The sequence below is a fragment of the Martes martes genome (genome assembly GCF_963455335.1).
Source record: "Martes martes genome assembly, chromosome: 13".
Classification (NCBI taxonomy): Eukaryota; Metazoa; Chordata; class Mammalia; order Carnivora; family Mustelidae; genus Martes; species Martes martes.
Window position 1 is genome coordinate 86,318,059 of NC_137901.1, and position 21,003 is coordinate 86,339,061.

At 44.3% G+C, this 21,003-nt stretch overlaps 1 protein-coding gene across 3 annotated transcripts in view; it reads right to left on the bottom strand.

Annotated features, from left to right (window-relative positions):
• CLIP1 (CAP-Gly domain containing linker protein 1) overlaps positions 1 to 21,003 on the bottom strand; it is a 118,580-nt gene that overhangs the window by 21,833 nt on the left and 75,744 nt on the right. For 2 of the 3 annotated variants that reach the window (XM_080821557.1, XM_080821558.1), the window contains exons 13-18: positions 20,337 to 20,493; positions 18,518 to 18,683; positions 18,205 to 18,420; positions 12,289 to 12,405; positions 10,163 to 10,269; positions 5,330 to 5,450 (exon numbers count right to left, since the gene is read on the bottom strand). In XM_080821557.1, coding sequence (XP_080677683.1) covers positions 5,330 to 5,450; positions 10,163 to 10,269; positions 12,289 to 12,405; positions 18,205 to 18,420; positions 18,518 to 18,683; positions 20,337 to 20,493 — 884 coding nt within the window. Of the gene's footprint in view, positions 1 to 5,329; positions 5,451 to 10,162; positions 10,270 to 12,288; positions 12,406 to 13,770; positions 16,039 to 18,204; positions 18,421 to 18,517; positions 18,684 to 20,336; positions 20,494 to 21,003 lie in introns of all 3 variants that reach the window. The other variant, XM_080821559.1, reaches the window with a different exon arrangement.

Consider the following 21,003-nt stretch of genomic DNA (forward strand, 5'->3'; position numbering starts at 1 on the left):
GTGTATCTGTAATCCTTACGAGGAGGAATACACGGGAAATGATGTCTCAGACATTTCAGAAGCAACTACTTCAGGTAGCTATTTCTGTAGAAGAACTTACATCGTTATGATTACTTTTAGTATTCTCTACCATAGGAAATACTGCTCTGTATCATTTCCATCAATCTTGAGACAACATGACCCTGCCTCATTTTGCCCCATATGCTTCCAGTATCCACAGAGGGCATGCGACCCCCTCGTTTGGTGATCAGGCTTCTGGCAAGCACAACTCTCTGTGACACTGGAAGGAACTGAAATCATGTACAAAAAAGTAGAAAGAGTAGTCAACGTTTCTGTATCCTGAGGCCCTGGCTTGAAACGGGGTATGCATCTAATCACTCGCTCATTCATTCGAACCCGCGTACCATGCACTGTGGTTCCCACCATCTCACGGCCTGTGTGGGGAGAAGCGTGAGAAACAGCCACAACACGGTGTCGTGCGTGTGACGGAGAACCGCAGAGACTGCTACCTGAACACAGAGCAGGAAGCAGCTAGCCCTGAGCCTGGAGAAGTTCCCCACGTGGGCACGGGGGGAGAAGAGCTGTCAGAGTGGACATGGGAACGTCAGCTGACCAGGTGTGGCAGGAGGAACATGAGCCAACAGCGTGGAAGGTGTAAAAAGAGGAGAGTCAAGAATGTAGGTGGTGATACCAAATGTTCACAGAGGACAGAAAGGAAGCCACGCACTTGTGCCATCACTAGGCAAGTGACGAGTCAAGCAAGAGTCATTTCAGTAGTGCACTGGCGTGGCGAAAAGCGGGCTGCGAGGGGCTGGGAAGAAAACGGGAGGTGAAATTAAAGGCAGAAAATATCACTCCTTTGAAAAGTTTGAAGTGAAGAAAAGAAGATCGGGCTGTAAGTGTGAACAGTCTGCCAAGATCTAGAACCACTTTTAAGGGGTGCCTGGGTGGCGCAGTCAGCAGAGCATCCGTCTCTCGGTTTTAGCTCAGGTCAGGTCATGACGCCGGGGCTGTGAGACGGAGCCGCACGTGGGGCTCCATGCCTGGCGGGGAGTCTGCCTGAGATTCTCTCCCCTCTGCCTCTCCGCCCCGCACCCTCTAAAGTAAACAAATAAATCTAAAAAAAAAAAAAAAAAAAAGAGAGAGAGAGAGAGAGAGAGAAAGCCACTTTTAAGAGAATGAGGATGATTTCCCAACCCACAGAAAATCCAAAGGGGCCAAAAGACATCGCGGCCACCGGCAGGGATGCAGACTTCAGGAGGGACAGTGGCAGTCCGAATGGAGAGAGGAAACCTGAAACACCCAAAGCGGGGGCACAAACGATATGTGGTGCCAGCATCCAACAAATACCATTCAGCCCTGACGCCTGCTACAACACCAAGAATCCCGAGAACAGGGCGCTGAGTGAGACACCGGTCACTAAGGGTCACATGCTCTAGGAGTCCACTGATGGTAAACATCCAGAAAAGGCAAAAACCCACAGAGACAACACACAGATTAGCGGTTGCCAGGGTTAGGAGGGAGTGATGGGAAGTGACTGCTTCAACGGGTAGGGGCTCTCCTTTTGGGGTGATGAAAACATTCTGGAACTAGGGAGACGTGATGACCGCACTGCATGGGGAACGTACCAAATGCCACTGAATCGTACACTGTAAAGTAGCTGAAACAGTAAAGCTTGTTACATGTATTTACCTGCACACGCGCACGCGCGCACAACCTAAAGTAGCATGAAACCAGTCAGGCCATCAGGCAGGAAAGTGAAGGTGAAAGCCCACAGTCAACATCAATCATATAATTAGGATAATCTTCATAACCGTCATTTATCAAGAAGAGGTAAGTTATGTTAACCACGAGGCTGAACAATATGAAATTGCAAAACGAGCAGTTTCATACAGTTCAATCTAGTATGTTCCTTTTTCAAAGACAGAGCACTCTGTGACCGTCCATAAAGATTTCTGTCACTGTTGATGCCAGATATAGCAAGCCTCTCACGATCCCAGCTGATCCTGATTTTTGCTCCCCTCCCCCCCCCAAGATAAGTACCCCACTTGGGAAAGGCAACTCCCACAATTTCCTTTGGAAAGGACAATGTCTGCTAGGGAGAGCAGACGAGAAAGAATGCACACACGTGGGTTTTGTTTCTGGTTTTACCAGCTCTGTTCCAGAGGACCAGGAACAGAGGAGTCCTTCCAACTCCGAGATACAATCCTTCTTCACCTGGGAGCGCACGATGCCCACCAGTCAATCAAGGCAAATGAGAATTCCTCTCTAAAAGTGGAAACTAACATCACTCCCCAACTTGGACCAACCAGTCCTGCTCATTATCAGCCCTCCTCATCCCAGAATATCCTAAATCTTTTTAAATTGATAAAAAGAGAGTAGGTTCTACAAAATCACTGTCTCAGGAAGGAAGGGATTCTCTTATTTTGATAAATGAGCTCCCATCCAATGGACAAACAGGAAATCAAACAGCCCTCATATTGAAGGAAGTAATCCCAGTGAGATGCTGAAGATTCACAACAGATTCTGGGGTGTCTTGGGCTTTCTAAGCACCAAAAAAAAAAAAAAAGAAAAAGAAAAAGAACTGAGGCAAAAAACCCCAACAAACCAATAAACTGAGAGTACATTTCTATAGCATTGCTTGACCCCCACCTACCACATTCCTGGCTCATATGTTTTTCTTTCTTTTTTATACATAACAATAATAATTATGAAATAAGTAGAAGTAAGTTTTAGTCTCTGTATAGGATAGGAGCAGGGTACAGGCCCCCGAGTTAGTCTGATAGGCGTGCAGGTCTTGCCTTCACTGCCTAGCAGTGTCCTTAGCAAACTGGTCCACTTTTGAGCCTCAGCGCATCTACAAAAAACCTTCCTATCTCAGAGGTATGTTGTGATGAGTGTGAAACAGACAAAGCCGCCCTCTCGATAAATGTTCAGTGAATTACGATGCTACTAATAAAAGGAATCAGGATAGAGCTCAGGTTCTGGGTCAATATTTAACCCATGCCCTGTCAGCCTCCTCTCCACTGTCTTAAGTTTAGAATGTAATGATCCCGCAGTCAGACAATTCAAATTCTTTCTTTTTTTCTAAAAGTAGGGTTTCTGCCAAACATGGTGGCTCTGTAGTATATTTCTAAACATAGCTGATCAATAACTCGGCTTGACTACAGTAAGTAATAGAGTGAAATTTGTAATTTTATGGAAGTAAGCAGTACTCTAGATTCCTGGAGATTACACAGTAAGAGTAACAGAGCCAGTGAATTAATCAGTCTTCTGTAGACTAAGGCTGCTTCTAAATTATTTTGGATGAGTGAGTCTCTCCACTATTTTTGAAATGAAAAACACAGACATTATGTGTGTGTGTGTGTGTATAAAATATTTATATTTGTATTTATTTATTTCAAGGGAAGAATTACCCTAGTCCTCCTTGGTGATCAATATCATTGTTAACAAGCTCTACCACTGAAGCCTATTATTGAGTTCATGCCCGTTTATTTCTCCTCGGAGTAAGACACAGAACTACGGAGGGCCTAACAATCTGTCCTTTAAAGGGAAGTCACTTTTCTTAGTTGATCTTTGCACACCTATTCGGTAACACCCATCGAAGCCACTGACTTTCAAATCCTTTTCCAAAGGAAGGCAATTCAAATGGCAACATGCAAAAGGGAAGAGCATGGGATGCAGCGAGCCCAGCAAAGCTCTGCCCGAGGAAGCATGATGTCTCTTTCTACTGCTTTCCGGTTCTGAGTGACAGAAGCAAGGAATGTAATCAACAGCCCAGTTAAGGTCACAACATGAAAGGAAGGGATGATCTCTCTGTTCCTCCCACGTATGGAATCTGCTCTCTCTACCAGACATGCTCCAGGAGGTCAAGTGAGACGCCCTTCTCAGAGATCCTTCTCCTGCAAGAACTTAACAGACACACCGAGAGAGCTACCATATGTTTAGATGCTCTAGTCTGTGCCAGGAAAAAAAGGACCTCATCCGGTCAAAGGGCTTCTATTTTCATGAACTCCGGTTTCTCATATACTGACCAAAGGAGAGGGCAGTAGCCCCATTTAAGTCAACTTTTCCTGACCCAAATCATTAGATGGCAAACATTTCTTGACACTATTACCTAAACAAGGGTAAGCAGATGACTATCTTCGTGTTCCTGTTTCCTCTTTTACAAGTAGAAATAATGACAGGGCCATCTTCCAGAATTATTGTGAAGATTAAGTGAGATGACAGCTGTCATTTATTTGTCCTTGTCACATAGTAAGAGCCAGTAAATGTGAGCTATTAACACCAAAAGCGTCATCGCCATCCTGGAGTCTGGAGAGATGTGACATTTCTTTTGTGAAGAATATTGTGGGAAACTATGATAAAGACTTTAAAGTCTGAAATCAACTCTCCAAAAAGTGCTTTCACCACAAACTGCACCACGTCAATGGGTAATCCATATAACTACCCCAAATTACTTCATCCTAAGTGAGAATTAATCTTTGCCAAGTATGCTGGGGGGAAAAACTCTCTTGAAATATAAACCAAGAATTAATGACCACACAGTAAAATTCTCTTAAAAATCTCATTTTAAGAATCTGCTGAGGCCAGATGTGATAATCAATTTGGCACTGGGATTCAACTCGGAAAGAATAAAAAGCAGGATATGGCATTCTTTAAAATCAGTTCTGTTTCGGTGTTTAATGAACTTATCACAAATCTTTGTGATTTAAATACGGAAGCCAATGGGTTGTGGTAAGCTTCTCGCCCATTCTGGGGATAACACATAGCACATAACACATACCAACGCACACAATTGCACATACATACACAGTTCCATTAGGAAATGCTTAAAAAAAAATTTTTTTTTAAAGAAAAGCAGAGCTCTATTTAAAAACGGCTGCCAACCCCCACACCAAATCCTTATCCTGGGAATTTGCTTCCTTCAAACCAGTTCTGATGAAAGAAAAAAGGAACCTTAAGAGAAAAGTAATTTTGAAATCCATGCAATAATAGTAGGGAGAAGATATCCTTACTTTTCATTTAAATGCAATGCTATGAGACTGTCTAATAAAGATCGTATTTTCTACTTGCTTGCAAGTTCCCCGTGTTGTTACTGGTTTTTTTTGGTTTTGGGTTTTTTGTTTTTTTTTTTTAAAGAAAATCTGTCAACTCCCACCCTAAGTCCTACAGCAGCACACTTGAAGGCAAGAAGACACATCACACAGGCAACTTGGAATCCCATTTGGAGCCACCCAACCACACCAAGGGACCTCCAAGCGCCCTGCTGACGGCAGCGGGCGGGAGCAGGGCAGAGCTAGGCACCCTCCCCACCAGGCCCACTGACCTTCTGATGACCTGTGACTTCGTCCCTGCTTCTCCCCAGCTCCTCAGCAAGTTTCACGTTCTCTTCTTGCAATGCCGAAAGCTGCTGGGACTTCTGAGCTGCTGCCTGCTTGAGGGTTTCTCTGCAAGGACAGTGAGTGCAGAGTTACCATAGAAACAAGACAGGCAAGGAAACTGTGGGAGACGACGGGCTTCACAGCACTGAGGAAAATATATCTGGGTCACGTGCCTGATAGGATCTATAAGAACAGGAGGCAGCGGTATCTACGTGCAGGAGAGGCTAAACGGATTTAACCCCTCGGGAGGAGGACTGCCGCCCACAATTATTACATTCTTTTTAAACCTAATAAACACTATATCCACCCTCTCTCCACCCACACTCACCCACTTCTATCTAAACACTCCCCGTACAAAAGGCACTGTTACTATAAAATAAACAACAAGCGAAATGGTCAGTCCTCTTGTCTTTAGGACTATTTCCATTAGAAAATTACGCAAAAACCCACTATGTTGATAAAGTGATTTCCTTTGCTGTCAAGGTACTCTGTTCTGACTGCACAGATCTGTAATTTGTTGGGTTTTTTTTTCTGGCAGCAATAAAGATCTAATGGGCCCATTTGCCAGTATCTGTCAGAGTCAAGTGCTGGCATGAATCGGAGTGTATTTTTAGGACATCTCTCCAGGTGAAATGCCCAAAGGAAATGCGGTTTTCCAATTACATAACAGGTGTTTCATTTTGATTGTATTCTTTCCACAATGTTACTTTGTAATTAAAAGAAGCAAATAAAAATATAGCCTGCTGACCTGTGTCACAAATATCAGCATATAAAATGTGAACAGGCTAAGCGTATGTTAGACATCTTCCCAATATTAAAATTATCCAAAATATACATCTCAAATTCTTATCCTTTACACGTGGATATTGAAAATATTTTGTTTGATCACTGGATTTTAGTTTTCTGTCATAGAAGATTTTAATGCCACTATGAATTTTAAGCCTGTGCTGGCTAAACTCCATTTAGGGAGCTGTCATACATGGCTGAATCCTGAATCAAGTCCTCTGGGTATGAATCCATCTGCTGATGCAGGAACACATTTATTTTTAACTTCAATTGTCTAATGGGTGGCAATGCCTGGCATCTTCAGGTTTTGTTTTTTTTTTTTTTTTGAGTTTTAATTCTCCATCCACCTATAATATGCCTACTGGGGTAAGATTTAGGGGAATATATTTACACAAAAACTGTCCTAGCACATTAAATTAGGTCTTTTACAGAGATGTCTATATAGCAAGTGAGGAAAAACAGAAGAGATTTAAGTCTCAGGTCATTCAAAAGCTAGGAGGGTTGCTTTGAATTATGCATACACACACACACACACAGTAGCTAAAGTTCGCCTTCTGGCCCAAGTCCATCAACTCTTCAGAAATCTGAAAATTTTACTTAATGGTGATTTTTTTAAATTCCCAGGTGTCACTGCCTTCCTTGGGAGATGTTTGGTTTGGACTCAGCATCTGGGTGGACGGTCAGTGGTAAGTCTGTGGTCTTGCTGTCTCTTAAAGAGTTTCATCTTTTAATGGCTGATTATTATTATTATTATTATTATTATTATTACTAAGTAGCCTCCACACCCAGCATGGAACCCAACTCAGGACCTTGAGGTCTAGACCCGAGCAGAGATCAAAAGTCAGATACTTAACGAACTGAGCCACCCACATGCCCCTTAATGGCTTTTTAAATCCTTGGTTTCTATTAAGAGCCCACAGTAAAGAAAATTAAAACAAGAAGTCAAAGAAATTACAAAATTTTCTAAAGTATTGATCTATGAAAGCATTATTTGTTCAACATAAAATCTATACAATGCTTTCATGAACACTTTCTCAATCAACCCTCAAAGCCCAATGAGGCTAATATTGTCTATATTTTAAAGATAAGAAAACTGAAGTTCAGGGAAGCAAGAGATTTTCCCCAAATCATAAATCCAATAAGTTGTAGAAGCATGAAAACTGGAGTTAAATCTGGTGATGGACCTCAGCTGTGATTCAAATATAGAAACACCTTTCCATTTTTCTTTAGAGTGTAGCGGGTACATGCATTTCATACAGGAAGAAGGCTCTCATAGCCCAATTTCCAGAAATACTCCAGGGGACCATTCTGAAAATACTTAAGGTATTTCTAACAATTTTTAAAGCTACTTTTCTTTCTACATGACAGAAGACTAGCCCAGTTTTAAAACCGGGAGGCAAATACGTATTTTTCACACTGACTTGCAAACATTCTACTTACAAGTCTATTATAAATCAATTAATGGCCATGCTAAATCTATTCTAGATTTATTACTGTGTCAGGTGAGCAATTAAGAACAACAATTAAACCGCTTGTATCATTTTCCCTAAGATTTAAAATTATATATCGGGGGGAAACATCTTCTCTCTCTACCTGAAAATAAGACTTAGCTAACCAAAGCCAAGAATTTTCCTAAAACCAGTCTAATAAACAGCATAGAAGGAACACATAGCTACAAGCACTGAGTTGCCAGTGCCAAGGGCAATATTCCATAGGAAGTAGTTCCGATTAGAACTCCAGTGTCTATACTGGGGTCCATTTTTCTCCAGGAACTGAAGTCCTGTCAGGTGAGGGGAGACACCAGGAATGTTCTAAAGGACATAAAGCACCCCAGATACATGCTGAACCACAGAGAAATCATCAGCTGCTCGTTCTCTAGCTTTGGGCACTGAGGAACTAAGGAGGGATAAAATGACTGCCTTTTTTTTTTTTGAGAAGCACCATTCCCATTACATAGTACATTTATTTTAGATGGTCCTTGAAATGTGGCCAAGTCTACGGCAGGGAACAATGAGTCACTGGGGGCAGGGCCTCTTCCAACCTACTCCCTGTACCAGCTTCTGAAGCCTGTCACTGGTGTCTCCCACAGCTCTTCCCTCTGGCTAAGGAACCCTGGCCACAGTATGCGAGGTCACCCACAGAAGACACGACTCCCTCAGGCCCGGTGGGCCAGAGAAAAGGTGAAGAGGCAGAAGTGGCACAGGCTGCCTGTCCAGTGGTCCTGGTTCCCCCTCACTCAGAGATCTGGGGACAGTGGCTCCAGGTGACAGGCCACGGTTAGAGGCAGCAGCAGCAGCAGGGGCCACAGTCTTGCGCTCATGATCCTTTGTGCCCACAGCCAGGAGCCCAGGCTTTTATTATTCACTGGAATCACTCAAAGAAGGGCAGAAAATTTCTCTCTTCACAGAGGTTAAGCCACCCCATATTAACTGGGGGTGGGTGACAGGCGAGTGACACAGTGAGGACGCTGGACGCTCAAATACTAGACGAGAGACCGCTAAGTAGTACCGCGGGGGAGAGGGGTCTTAGTGACGTCCCAAGGGCTCTCTCGGCTAGGTCCACGCTGACGCTGCCCCTCCATTACCTAGTGCGGCCCAGAGAGCTCACAGGTGGGGTTATGGCAGTGGGAGGTTGGTTAGGGAGTCTTCTCCTGCTGCTCACATCCTCCCTCACCAGCTGCCTGTGTGACACAAATGAACTCAAGTCAACAGTGCTCTGAACACTCCAGCTCAGCCTAACTCCTTTCTGTGTCATGGGCAAAGCCCGGCAGCATGCCCACGGCCACCCTCTCAGAGCTGGTGCTGGCGTGGTTTCCCATCACGGTGACCTCTATGTGCCTGCGTGCCGTGGCTTCAGAGGGCCAAGAAAACGCAAGCTCTTCCTGCCGGTCCCGAGCACCCGTGTAAGCTGAGAAGTCTGTGAATGCGAAGGGAGCTGCGAACTTTCTCAGCACCGTCTGGAGAAAAACTAAGACTGAGGTCTGGAAGTGCCGAATCACTACACTGTGCGCCTCGAGCCAACGCGACACTGTGTGTTGACTGGAATCTCAATAAAAATTAAAAACAAAATACAAAGACCGAGGAAGGGATCGATCACATGCCCTGAGTCACTCGGAAGAGGGATTTTACAATCTCTCCGAAGAACCCGACGTGTCCTAGGTTCGGTCTGAGCTTGAGCAGCAACTCGCCTTGAGGATGGAGACTTGGACGTGTGCTACTGTCTGACTGATCTCATGCCTCTGTCTGCTCAGAACAGGAAGCAAATAATTTAAGCCCTGGAAGGGTGGGGGCCGTGTAAATCCGTCTCTGTATCCTTCCCAGATCGGAAGACACAAACGTTCACATTAACTGGCTTTAAATTTTTAGGTTTACACAGCTGGTTTATGGTGTAGCTCTCAGAACAGAAGAGCAAAATGAATTCTACACCCAAACTATCATTTCAAATGCCTGATAAACACCAACGATTATGACGATCGGACTTGAACGGCCGGGACTTGGAGCTGGTGTTGGCAGCAGACTGAGGGATAAACCTGGAATAGAAAGATTCTTCCACAATTCTCTCACCTGATTCCCATGCAAGAAGGTTTGATTATTCTTAAAATCAAGATTACTGATAATCTTGAAAGGGAGATGCTTTTTTTCTCCCTACAGAAAGGGTTTTGAGAGATTTTTAAAGCACACTGCTTTACAAAAAAAAAAAAAAAAACTCCTCTTGTATTTTCTTCATAAAGTCATATTCGAATGCCACCTGCCCTCTCTTATCGGCCAGCACACACTCACTTTGATCCTTCAACCTGGTTACCGCTGTGACTTAGCTACCTTCCAGCTAAACAGTTACAGGGCTTACTTTCCAGGCACGCTACCACATTTGGGGGGCAGGAAAGGGGCAACTACTTTTTAAGTCCTTGTCAAGTTATTTTTTTAAATAATTAGTCTCATCTTCACTTTTGCAATATTAAGCCCCCCAGTTTCTCTCAAAGGAAATGAACTTACATTTCTTTCCTGAATTCTTCCATTTTTTGGTTCTCTACTGTCAGAAGTTCTTTTGACTTGTTCAGCTCTTCCACATTTTTCAAGTTGTTTTCTTTAAGTGTATCCAACTTAAAGACCAAGAAAAAAAAACTTGATGAATTTATTTCATTTCCCAGTGACATGACTGGATAGACAAATTATTCATGCAAGTGTGCACTAAAAAGACAGGTGACATTAGTCACTTGCAAAAAAAAAAAAAAGAAAAGAAAAGTCACCGGGTAAGGAGATGACAAATGACCATGACATTATAAACTGCAAGCCTCCCCCTTACATTTAGTCAGACATTCCCCATACACTTGGCCAAAAATGTCAAACTAAATTGCTATATGAATTACAATCAAAGTTTACTTTCATTTTGTGTGTAATTCTCAATATTTACCATTGAACTTGCTATTCAAGTATGACCCCTCTTAAAAAAAAAACAAACAGAAGAAATAAATTGCAAAGGCATTACATCAGCAAGGATTATTCTTTGTAATAAAAACAAAAACTCCTTTCCTTCCCCACAGATTAGTAATTTCAGATGTATTTGTCAACCTTAGTACCAAATGTACGGAGTGCTGACTACAAAAATTTTCCAAATCAAATTATCTGTAGGTGGGGCAATATTTGATTATCCATCTTAACTTTGATCTGACAAGAAAAAGAGCCAGGCAAGTGAGGCTGAAAAGCCTCATAGTCATTCGTTCAGCTCCATCACCTACACACGGGGGAGGCAGCCAGCTTAGGGCCTGGCCCTGGTGGGAACACCAGACACATGATTGGAATGAGTGGGGATGTGACCAGCTATAGGCTCTGACAGGTGACCAGAGTTCTAGGTGCAGAGCCCCGACCAAGGAGAGGGAGCTCACTCGGGGCCGTCCACTGCCCAGGGTGCGCTCCTGGCACCACGGCGGCTTCCTGGGACTTGGGTAATCATCTCCTATGGTCAGAGACACCTTTGCCACATCACATGCTACCAGTCAGGAGTCCCAGACAGTGCCTTGATGGTTTTACCATCACAATATTCCTTTTAATGCCCTCTACAATTAATAGAGGAATCTGGAATTCCAAATTCACAGAGTAAGAAAAACCAAGTATCATAATGGGTCCAAAAAAATGATTCATCTGGTCTTGTATTCTGGCTATATAACAAGGACACCAAGGGCTATGTCATGAAGGCACACAATTCTCCCTGATTCTACCCTTAAAAATTAGATCCATTCCTTAAACACTTCTCATTTATTTTAGCTTCTGTGACTATCATCTGATTTTTTTAATGCTTTCTCTTCTTGTCTTAGGACTATCAGTTCTGAAAATGTACCTCCTTCTTCGTCCAGATGTATTCGCCCTCTAATCATCTCAAAATGTGCATGTCTTTACAGATTTCCATCTTTGACCTTCCGTAATGAGAAGGCCCAGCCTCAACACAGCAGCTCCTCAATGCGGCTAGCCCTTCCCTTGCTTTAATAGTCTCACCTGACTATCCCTTTTAAAAGCATAACGATTTGGGCAAATCCATCTACTTAGGATTCAGAGGTAACTGCTTCCCAAAGAAAGAAAGGGTTGGTATGAGCTGGGCAAGGGGAGGAGGAGGACCAAAAATGGGTCCAGGAAGAATGAGAAATATGCTACTTTGGACAGAATCGAAGTGATCTCCATGCCACAATCTGTCTGAGACCCAGAAGTGGCTGTTTGGAGAGGACACAAAAGGGAACCAGGACTGAGTGATGCCAAGAAAAGGCCTACGTCAAACTCAGGGCTGAGAAGCGGAATTTAGTGGCTCCAGTTGGGAGAGCACGGAGGAAAAAAAATGTGTGTGATTTCAGATCAAAGACACAGTCCCATCACTGAAGTTACCATAGAAAGCCACGCTATCAGGGTTTTCCCCCCATTTTTTTTTAAAGGTTGACCCTACTAAGTGAGTAATGAAGTCATACACTTTATTTAATATTATCGTGGTTCTGATGTACATGCGACTCCACTAACATGGATCAAACCTGTATGAGGCCACGCTTCAAAAAATAAACAATCCTGAGTTAGTGATCAAACATTCCATGAAGTCGGTAAGCTGTCCTTTGTACAAAAAGCCATTTAAATCTGATTACTTCATTCTGTAGTTTTTCATTTGTTTGCTTGGTATCCTCCAAGGAGGCCAGAGTCTCGCTCTTCTCTTTGGTCATCTGTTCCATTATCTGCATGGCGTCTTCTGCCGTTTGAGCAGCCTGAACACAAGAAAGCACCGTGAGAAAAGAGGACAGCTCTGGGCAAGCCCATCAGGGACGCTCGGGCTGTGCGGCTCAGGCAGCCCTCACTGTCTGTGTGGTGAAGGTTAAGGACCAGTCACCAACCCAATGCTGAGACAAACAGACTGAGCCATGAAAGGGGAACCAAGCTACAGACCCTTTCCATGCCGTTCTTCAAACAAGCCAACTGCAATATGATATTTGCATATTTGCAGACCCTTCCAACCCTACATCTTTCCAAGCTCCAAAGTTACACTGACAGTCACGCTCATCACTCTGACCTGTGTTTGAGAGAAACGTTCACTTCCCTGACAACAAACAGTAACATCCTTATGTAGCTGAATTTTCCCTTTGTCGTATTTACTGCTGTATGTTGGAAATGCTATTCTCGCTATTTCAGGTGTGGGGCTTTTGAAATAACTTGTAATTTAGGTTGGGGATTTCTCAAGTAAAGATAAAAATTATTTGGGCAATTATTAACATAAGGCTCAAGTGTTTAATGAGAAGCAATAAATGGAAATGTCTGAGAGAGAAGCTGCGGGTAATGAATATAAACATGGCTGTGAATAAAAAAGATCGCATGGATGTGGACACAAATCCTTAGCTGATAAGATAAAAATAATTATAAAAATTAAAATTTTTTGTTTACTTCTTATGAGAAAGAAAATATTTTTAGGCACTTGCTTACAACTTCATGCAGTCTAATAAAGCTGATGGGAATTCTGCATTATGCCTTCCCTACCACCAGCCACGGAAAAGTTCACTGGAGTGTTCCAACTGCATTTGGACAGACAAAAGCAAAAGAGTTAAAAGCCAAACAGAAGATACTATGTTTCGCTATGTGCCCATTTTACTACTGTTCTTAATCTTTTAAGAACCACAGGTGAGGGAGCCTGGGTGGCTCAGTGGGTTAAGCCTCTGCCTTCGGCTGGGGTCATTATCTCAGGGTCCTGGGATCCAGTCCCACATCAGGCTCTCTGCTCGGCAGGAGGCCTGCTTCCTCCACTTTCTCTCTGCCTATTTGTGATCTCTGTCAAATAAATAAATCTTAAAAAAAAAAAACCACAGGTGACTTTTTCAAGAAAATTTCTCCTTAAATTAAAAAATGTATCCTTTTTATTCACAGTTTACGATTCTTTCCAATGGAGAAAGACAGCTGCAATTAGAGATTTAGTACAGAACTGCCCCTTCGGGTGGTCAGACAAACAGCTTGAGACACACGCGCAGCTACTTGGGTGGGGTGCGTTTCCCTGCTGGCCACGAAGACAAGCCGCCCAGGGCAGCTAGGAAGTTAGTGCACGGGGGTTAGTAGTCCAGGCCTGGTCCCTGACCCTCCCATTTTACCGTAAATGACTGAAGAGTCTCGAGCTCTCTAATTTTAAGAGTGAGCTTGCTCTTGTCTTTCCTCAAAGTACGGTTTTCATTTTGAGATTCTAGGAGGTTGGCTGAGATGTGGCTGTTGGTTTTGGCCAACTGGCTAATCTCTTTCTGAAGGATGAAGTAGCTTTCCGCCAGCTTCTCCTTCTCCTTCAGGAGCTCCTCCTTGGCCAGTATCATGTCTCTCTTCTCGGCCAGCAGGTTCTTGTTGTCCTGCACCACCTTGGCACGGTCGGCCAGTGTCATCTCGTGCTTGAGCCGGAGGTCGTCCAGGATCTTGGTGAGGTAGCTGTGCAGCTCCTGCAGCTCTAACTTGGACTTGGACAAGGTGCTGAAATCGCCCTTCAGAGTCTCTATGTTGGCAGCAAGCCGAGCCGTTTCTGCACTCAAGAGCTCCTTCTCCTTAATTATCTCCGCCACTTTCTGCTCTGACTTGCTCTTCTCTTGGACGAGCACGAACTTTTCGGACTGCAGCTGCTTAGTACACACTCTTAACTCTCCCAGCTCCTGCTCTAGGAGCGCCATCCGCCCGTGAAGCTTATTGTTTTCATACAGGGACGACTCATTTTCCTGCGCTCTGGCTTCCTGCTCCCGGACGAAGGACTGCTGCACGGCGCGGATCTCCTCGTTCAGCCTCTGACACTCTTCTTGTAGGCTCAGCCCGTCCCTCAGCAGGATGTTCTTTTCAGAACAGCACGTCTGAAGCTCGGCATTCAGACTCTCCTTGGCTTGCAGGGTGCTCGTGTGCTCTTTTTCTAGACTCTTCCTGGCGCTCTGGGCCTCTTTCAGCATCAGAGAGAGCTCATGCTTGGTGGCGGCCAGCTCTTGGTTTTCCCTCTTCCTCTCCTGAAGCTCCTTCTCCAGAGTGTCAAGATTCCCAAGGAGCTTCATCTTCTCGTGCACCATGATTCTTCTGCTGGCGGACTCTTGATCGTACTTCCTTCGGAGATCTCCCATGGTTTTCACGGAATTCTCCCTTTCTGCAAGCAAATCTCCATTCTGCATTTCCAGGACAGACTTTTCCTTCAAGAGACTGTCGTGCTGCTTTTTGAGCTTGGTAATCTTCTGACAGACCACCTCCTTCTCAGAAGTGAGGAACGCGATCTTCTCGTTCAGGCTCATTTCCACCCGGGCGGCCTCCTCCGAGCACTTCTTCAGTTTTTCAGCAAGGAGCCTGTTTTCACTTAGGAGTTCTTCTTTCTCAGCCGAGAGTCTTCTCTCAGAGGAAGCCAAGGTTTCTTTCTCATGCAGAAGCTGGATGCACTCGGAGTCTGTGATCTCCCGACTAGTCTTGATTTCTTCCAGGAGCTTGGTGAGGCTGCTGTTTGTGGCCTGAAGCTGCCGCATCTCCAGCTCCACCTTCCGCAGAGCCCGCTGGGCCTCGTCCAGCTGCGTGCGGAGCCCGGTGGCCTCGGTGCTGAGCAACTGCTTGATCCGGAGGGCGGCCTCCAGGCTGGCACTCAGCTTTTCCTGGTCCTGAAGGAGCACGTCCTTCTCAAACTGCAGATCTTTGCTGCTTTGGAGAAGATTTTCTCTTTCCACTTTTAAGGCGAGGCACATGTTATCAAGACCTGACTGCTTCTCCAAAGCTGACTTCTTCTCAGTGGTGAGATCTTCGATCTCCTGCACCAAGGTTTTCTGATCTTTGACCAGCTCCTCGTAAGAGCTCTGGAGCTTCTGAATGATTTCATCTTTATCTTTGGCCAAGGCAAGGTTTTCAGTAACGAGCTTCTTGATGTGATCCTCCAGGTGATTTTTTTCCTCCTGACCCTTCTTAGATTCTGCGATCAAAGTATCTTTGCTGAGCTGGAGCTGTTCCGCGAGTTCCTGCACACTTGCTCTGGAAACCCGCAGAGAGTCATTTTCCATACTGATCTTCAAGAGTTCTTCCTGCGCCACGTTGATTTCTCCCAGTAACTGCTCTTTCTCAACGGCCAAGGATTCTTTATGGACCTGCTCCTGCCGATAAAGCTTTTCGGCATCTTGCTTTTCCTCTAAGACTTTCTCCTTTTCTAAATGAAGCGCTTCATTGACTGACCACAGTTTCTGCTGATCTTCCTGAAGCAAAGTTATTTTGGCCTCCACCTCTACCAGCTTTGATAAAAGTGAACCTTTTTCTAACTTTAAAGCATTTCCCTCCTGTGCAAGAAGCTGCTTCTCTGATTTCAGACCCCTCAGCTCTTCTGACATTAGTTCAATTTCTTTTTTGGCTGATGTTAACAAATAAGCTAGCGACTACAGAGACAAAGGGTGGAAAGAATGGAAACAAAATGAAATCAAGCAGACAAATGAGAGCCCAAATAACTTAATGTAACCTAAATTATAAAAGTTTGAATTTTTTTTTTTTAAACAATAAATGTCATAGAAACTACCTGGATAACAAGGCGGGGGGTGGGGAGAAACTAGATGAAAAGAGCCCATTAAAGGATAATTAATACAAAGCAGGTTTAGCTTTGCAAAGTGCTGGTCTACCTACGAGTTTATTTTCTCTTTGCAACACTTCTGAAATCATCCCTGAGTGGTACCTAACAAGGCAAAAAGTGTAGTTTGACTCCGACATCAGGGTGTGAGAGTCTTTCCTGCCCTCCCAACTTCCCAGTTATTTCTACTGTAGGAAGAACTCAGGGAAGAATTTTTTAAAAATCAAAACCAGAGAACTACAAGAAGTGAGTGTATTTTAACCAAAAAAGGGGCGGGGGAAGGGTGAGGGAAAATAAACTGTTGCTTTTCAAACTAACCACAAGACCTTGACCTTCTAAAGGACAGTCACTGTCCTGACCGATTTAATCCCAATATTAAGTCTAACTTATTAAAAGTACAGACCAATTTTCTAGGCTTTGGTGAATAAACAGTTTTTTGTTTTTTTTTAAATATACTGATTTGTCCTAGCGCTGTCCACAACGTTCTGCAGTGATGTCTGTGTTCTTTGTCTGCACGAATACGGTAGCCGCTAGTGAGCACGTCAAGTGCAGCGAGTGCGATTCAGGGGCTCAATCTGTAATTTATTGAAATTTAACGAATTCAAACTCAAATTAATGTGTCCAGTGGCTAGTGCCTTGGACAGCACAGTTACAGATCACTGGCTCCTCAACTAGGAAACACAGCAACTCTGTGGGCTCCCTGAACCTCCTGACATCTTATGTAAAAACCTGTTGAGCATATAAATTATCCCCAGGGCAGGGGGGAAAGTACATCTTAAGGTATCATCAGATTCTTAAAATAGTCTGTGAGCCACTATTGTTGACAAACACTGACATCTGCAGGAATCGGATATCGAGACAACTTTGGAAGGGAAACAATCCTAACCAAGTGACCCTTGTAAAAAATTAAAAATTAAAAAAATTTTACAACACCAGTAAGCAGAACCTTCACACAAAGTACTGGAATGCTGTGGTTTGGTCAGACTGCCACACTTTAACGGAAACACTAAAAAAGCGGAGTCTGTCCAGATAAAGGGAAGCACAAAGACAAAAGATCTGGAAATTATATCCAGTGTTAAATGGCTCATAAAACTGGAGATGTTATACAGGGAGAGGATGAAGCCTTGACAGCAGCACGGAGAGGAGAGAAAGTGCATGTATACAAACATAGCACATGTGATATCATAGTCCAGTTTAATTAACGAGTTTTAGGTACGGTTTGTTTCAAGCCTCATGTATGCTCTTTTACATTTCCTTTTCACTAAACTCCTAGACAAACATTAAAAATAACTAAAGACAAGTATTTACTTTTCTTTGAGCAAGTTCAACGGTGGCAGGAAAAAGTTAAACACTGGTAGGACGGTTGAACTTCATTAAGTGACCAGAGTCAAAAAATATACTGGGTTGCAGAGATGATCCCGACATTGTAAAATGAAATACAATGTATTAAATTCTACTCTATTTAATAACAGTGTGCCTTTCGGGGACATATAAAAGTCGTCTCTAGAGCCCTCATTCTAATGTGCTCTATAGGAACCTCGCTTCCCCAGGGCTCACTTGCTTCACTTGGCCTCGGCCTGTTGTTTTGCCGCAAGATGTCTCTCCTAACCCCAGTGCAAGGTGGCAGTAAGATGGCCAAGATCAGAGGCCACAACGGGGTCTCCCGCAAGCAGGCAGAGAGAGCTCCGACAACACAAGATTCTCTGTGACAGCTGGGAAGCCCACAGCGCAGGGGTGGGGGGCGATGGCTACACAGGACACTCGGGGGAAAGACCTGGACGGTAGCCACCGCCACCCCTGAGAAGGAGCAGCAGCTGGCAGAAAGCACTGGAAACCAGGAAAATGTAATCTGCCATCCTGCCATGCGCTCGGAGGTTAGCATCTGTAAAGGTCGGTGCGACCCACCCCATCTGCTGCCGCCTTGCACGCCCCGCTGCAGCCGTGACGCCACACAGCAACGTGCTCGTCTCCCAGAACATACTTTGGCTTTGTCGGCTTGCTTTTTCAGTTCTGCCATCTCCTGCATCAAGTCGCTGTTCTCCTTCTGTGCGGCCTTCAGCCTCTCCTCCGTGTCCGACAGCGTCTTCTGCAGGCTCTGCAGGACGGCTTCATGCCTCGCCTTTGTCTCACAACTGGCCTCCTCAAACCTGGCCTTCAGATCCTGGCACTGGTTGTGGCTCATTTCCATCTTCTTTTCCTGCAGAAACCCCGAGGGAAGCGGTAAGCCACCCAGCCGTTTCTGTACCGTCCTCGCCTCCCTCGCCAGCACTGAGTCTCATATACTCTCTCCTTACCAGGTCCACCAGCTTCCTCAGTAGCTCTTTCTTTTCCTCCTCGTGCTTTTTGGCTGCTTCCTGCTGGCTCTGTTCCGCTTGGAGAGTTACCTCCCCAATACTCTTCTGCAGAAAGCTTGCGTTTTCAGCAGCCTTGGTAAGTTTGAGCTGTAATTCTTCTACATTTCTAGAAAAAGGTTCAACACAAGGTGTCAGAGTTTTCAAAAGAATGCTTTAAATTCCAGTCATACTTAGAAAGATACTATTCATAATTGTACTAATGATTATAGTTTGTAAGTAATTAACAACATCTGAAATAAACAAAAAAAAAAAAAAATGGCCTGACTTGCCCTGAAGACTAATTTTAACAATAGAGACAGTTATGGATACATTACTTAGAGTGACAACTACTGTAATTATGAAGGTTTCATATTTTATGTCAATACATCTGTAAGGAAAAAGGAATGAAAAGTAAACATAAATGAGGAAATTATTTAGTAAGTTTCAAAAATCTTAGCAGACGAGATTATCAAAAACTCATTCTAGTGCCCCTTGAAAACACAAGATACAAAATGACAAGTGGTAACTTGAAGATCTAGCCTCCAGATACCAATGTGGGTCAATAAGACGTACAGAAAATGTGTGACACAAACCTAGAGAACGGGCGATCAGAGGACTCCGAGAACAGAGGAGGGAAACTTGGATGGTCCCTCTGGGCCATCCGACACCTGCAGAGCTGGAGCTCCCTGGGGCACCAGGCCACCACCACCTGTGCGGCCCACTCCCCCTGCCCCCCCCCAGCAAGTCTGACCACAGGTGGCCAATCAAAGCCCAGGTGCCAACCTCCCCCCACCCCACCCCCCCCGTCACCATCACGCTGAACTGTGGGGGTGCATGGCCAGAGATAAACCTAACTGCCAACCAGTCACACTTTCAGAATCATGGGTCTCATGGCCCTAAAATGTCCTCTCAAAGTTTTTGCCTTACAAAATAAAACGTTTGATTTTTACCCGGCAGCTATGAAAAGAAAAGAAAGCTCAAAGCAAGAATAGCCTCAGAATAAAGACAGGAGGGGCGGAGACAGAAGCTGTAGCTCGTGGCAGTAGCAGGTACTGCTGATGACCGGCAGGGGCCCCGGGGCCGGCCGCACAGGCCTGAAATCGAGGGCAAGTCACATCACCTCACGAAGCCTCAATTCCCTTCTCCTCAAGATGGGAACAAGAACACACTCACGTCACAGGATTACTAGGACAATTGGAAAACCCACTCCACTAAAGCTGTCACAGGGCGCAGGGCACATACCCAGTTAGCCTGTAATATGGGTTACCCTTTGTTACACTGAAACAGCCTAAAACTATCGTTAGCTGCCTGTGAAAGATGTTCCCACCCCTGTAAACTCCTGCCTTTTCTTTACAAGCCATCAAAAAGCCTCTAATACTGTATTGCTTAGAAGGTTCCATAGTTGATTTAAGCAGACACTCACATAGTAAGAAAAAAGGAAGAGCGACAGGAAACCTTAAAACAGAACAATTCTGGGGCGCCAGGGTGGCTCAGTGGGTTAAAGCCTCTGCCTTAGGCTCGGGTCATGATCCCAGGATCCTGGGATCGAGCCCCACGTCCAGCTCTCTGCTCCATAGAGAGCCTGCTTCCTCCTCTCTCTCCCTGCCTGCCTCTCTGCCTACTTGTGATCTCTGTCAAATAAATAAATAAAATCTTAAAAAACAAAAACAAAAACAAAAACAAAAAAACAGAACAATCCTGAATTTTGGCTCGCCTCCCTCCTAGACCGCGCTTCAGAGGCGAACCTGAATCAGGCGCCCTTACAACCATTCATACATACCTTTCTTTTAGACGTAACTCGTCATTCATTTTTGTCAGCTGAGAAGAATTATCTCCAGACATCTTCATTATTTCTGCAATGTCGTTCTCCAGCTTTTCCTTCGCCTTTATCAACTGCTGTTCTCTTTCATCCCTCTCTCTAAATTTTGCTTCCATATCTGAATATATATAGAAAAAAATCACTGTAGTGTTACAGTCAACAAGTTTATTGACCGCATCTGGGAATATTTGTATATAGCAATCCCTGCCCTCATGAAAATCATATTCTAGCCAAGATGATGGACAAGAAACAAGATCAAACAAACAAACACAAATAGTATAAAAATAGTGTTAATTGCTAAGAGGGGAAAAAAATACAAGCAGAGAAAGGAATCAAGAAGGAGTTGATGGGCTAAAATCTTGGGCGGGACCTCTCTGGATGGTGACATTTAAGCAAAGACCGGAAGAAACTTAGGGAAATCAAGTGCAAAGGCCCTGAGGCACAAAAATGCTTGACTTGCAAGTATTACCAACAAGGCCAATATGGTTGGAAGGATAGTATGAGAGGTCATCAGAGAGGTAACAGGGCTTGACATTGGTAAGGACTCCAGATTTTACTCTTCAGTGAGATGGGAGTCACTGGATGATCTTGAGCAGAAAAGTGACATGACCCGACTTAGCAGAAGGAC